Source organism: Aegilops tauschii, chromosome 6 (genome assembly GCF_002575655.3).
Source record: "Aegilops tauschii subsp. strangulata cultivar AL8/78 chromosome 6, Aet v6.0, whole genome shotgun sequence".
In the NCBI taxonomy this organism is placed as follows: Eukaryota; Viridiplantae; Streptophyta; class Magnoliopsida; order Poales; family Poaceae; genus Aegilops; species Aegilops tauschii.
In genome coordinates this window covers 14787222-14789601 of record NC_053040.3, presented here as the reverse complement: position 1 = coordinate 14789601, position 2380 = coordinate 14787222, and the positions used below count along the sequence as shown (strand labels likewise).

At 56.7% G+C, this 2380-nt stretch overlaps 1 protein-coding gene across 1 annotated transcript; it reads left to right on the top strand.

Annotated features, from left to right (window-relative positions):
• The first annotated feature begins 473 nt into the window (after positions 1 to 473).
• Positions 474 to 1771, top strand: LOC141025699 (uncharacterized). Its single transcript, XM_073501611.1, has 2 exons — positions 474 to 1470; positions 1578 to 1771. Exons 1-2 carry the CDS (start codon positions 474 to 476, stop codon positions 1769 to 1771), a joined length of 1191 nt encoding a protein of 396 aa, XP_073357712.1.
• The last annotated feature ends 609 nt before the right edge of the window (positions 1772 to 2380 follow it).

The window sequence follows — 2380 nt, the reverse complement described above, 5'->3', positions numbered from 1 at the left end:
CGGCTCCACGCGATCAGCTCGCCCATGGTCACGGTGCAAGATTCCTTGAGGCTCACGAACGCACATGGTGCCTCCCCCGAGACCTCGTCCGGCCGGACCACCGCCGCCACCTCTGTTATAATAAACCTTGCGTGTTCAGAGTTTCAGTTAGTTCAGACAGCTCAGGTGTTTGTTTCTTCAATTTCATCAGTTAGCGTTGCCGCGGGAGTAGCTCGTCTGGCAGCGATCGAGTCCGAGTCTTGCGCCCTCTAATCTGTTCGTGGGATGGCACGAACGTTGTGGAGAGGAGTGGCGCACAGTCCGGAGGCCATGAGCCCCATTTCCTTCGTTGTAATCTCACATAAAAGGTGGATCAGTAAAACAGAAAACTGCGGCAAGTTTGCGCAGGCAAAAACCTCGTCTTCCACCTCGCTTCGCTAGATCATCGTCTCAACTCCGACAATTGAAATCAGAGCGGGTTCCTGACCTTGGGAATGGCGGGCCCTGACGATTCCGGTGGTAGCAAGTCGCCGGTCACTCCACGGGCACGGGTCTCCAACGGCAACGAGCTTGCCGTGGCAGAGAGACCCACGGCGCGGATGGCGCGCGACATCGGCGGTGCGGTATGGCCGCAGCTGAACCGAACCAACTACACCGACTGGGCCGTCCTTATGCAGGTCATGATGGAGGGCCGTTACCTCTGGGACGCCGTGCAGACGGGCACGACGGAGCGCAGCGATGACCGGCTGGCGCTCGAATCAATCCTGCGCGGGGTGCCACCGGAGATGGCGCCCACCCTCGCCGGCAAGGCCACGGCGAAGGAGGTGTGGGACACTGTCAAGACGATGCTTCTAGGTGTGGCGCGTGGCCGCGAGGCTAAGCTCGCGACCATCTCCAAGCAGTACAGCTACATCCGCTTCGCCGACGGCGAGACCGTCGATGATTTCGCCATGAGGATCTCAAACATGGTGGCCCAGATGGCACAGCTCGGAGAAACTGTGCCCGAGAAGCGGGTTGTGCGCAAGTTTCTCTCCGTCGTCCCCAAGAGGTACTCTCAGATCGCGCTCTCCATTGAAACCCTCGTCAATTTGGACACATTGTCGGTGGAAGAGCTCACCGGGCGGCTCAAGGCCGCTAAGGAGAGGTATGATCTCGAGCAGGCTGAGACCGGCGTCGGCCGGCTCCTGATGACGGAGGAGGAGTGGGCTGCACGCCTCAAGGGGTGGGCGGCTCAAGCAGCAACGCGCCGCGAGGCGGCGGTCGGCGCGACAGAGGACGTGGACGCGGCCGCGACGGGCGCGGCAACGGAAAGGCCGACGACGACAAGTGCAGATACTGCGGTATCCCCGGCCACTGGGCTCGGGACTGTCACAAGAAGAAGAGGGAGGAGGCTGCGAACCTCACTCAGGCAGAAGGCGCAGATGATGAAGATCCAGCCCTCCTCATCGCGCAGGTGTGCACCATCACCAATGACGGTGAGCGCGTTGACGAGTAAGTCGAGCTCGTCGAAGAGCATGCCGAGGTTCACCTCGGGCGCACGGAGGAGGATTACGACTCCAAGTGGTACTTGGACACCGGTGCCTCGAACCACATGTCAGGCAACGCGGCGTGCTTCCACGAGCTCGACCGTCGCGTCGCTGGCACAGTCAAGTTCGGGGACAGATCGGTCATGGCGATTCACGGACGCGGCTCCGTCCTCTTCACCGACATCAACGGAGGCCACCGCGTCCTCACCGGCGTCTACTTCATCCCTCGCCTGCGCAGCTCCATCACTAGTAGAAAAAGGACCTAATGTGAGACACATTAGTCCCGGTTTGATTTCGGCCCGGTACTAATGGTACGATTAGTGCCGGTTCGAACGGCTATGCATTAATGCCGGTTCGTGTTGAACCTTTAGTACCGGTTCGTGCCACGAACCGGTACTAAAGGGGTGGTGGCAGGCTGGCGTCAGGCCAGGGCCACACGATCACCTTTAGTACCGGTTCGTGGCACGAACGGGTACTAAAGGGCTAACCTTTAGTACCGGTTCGTGCCATGAACCGGGACTAAAGGGGTCTGACCTATAGTCCCGGTTGGAGACACAGACCGGGACTATAGGGCAATTTTCAAACTCTACCCCCCTCCCCCCGTGTATCGCCATTTCAGTTTTGAAAAAATCAAAAGAAAATGATAAAAACTTCAAAAAATAAAATCCTTTGAGAGGTAGTTATATTACTACATCTACTAGTTACGAAAATTTGAAAACTTCAATTTGGACATGTTTTGCAAAAAGTGTAGGGAAAATGTAAAACGGCTATAACTTTTGCATACGATGTCAGAAAAAAAACGTATAATATATCAAAAAGTTCAGCACGAAAATCCGCATACGATTTTGACTGCCTACGGCCTGTTTGCACTTTTT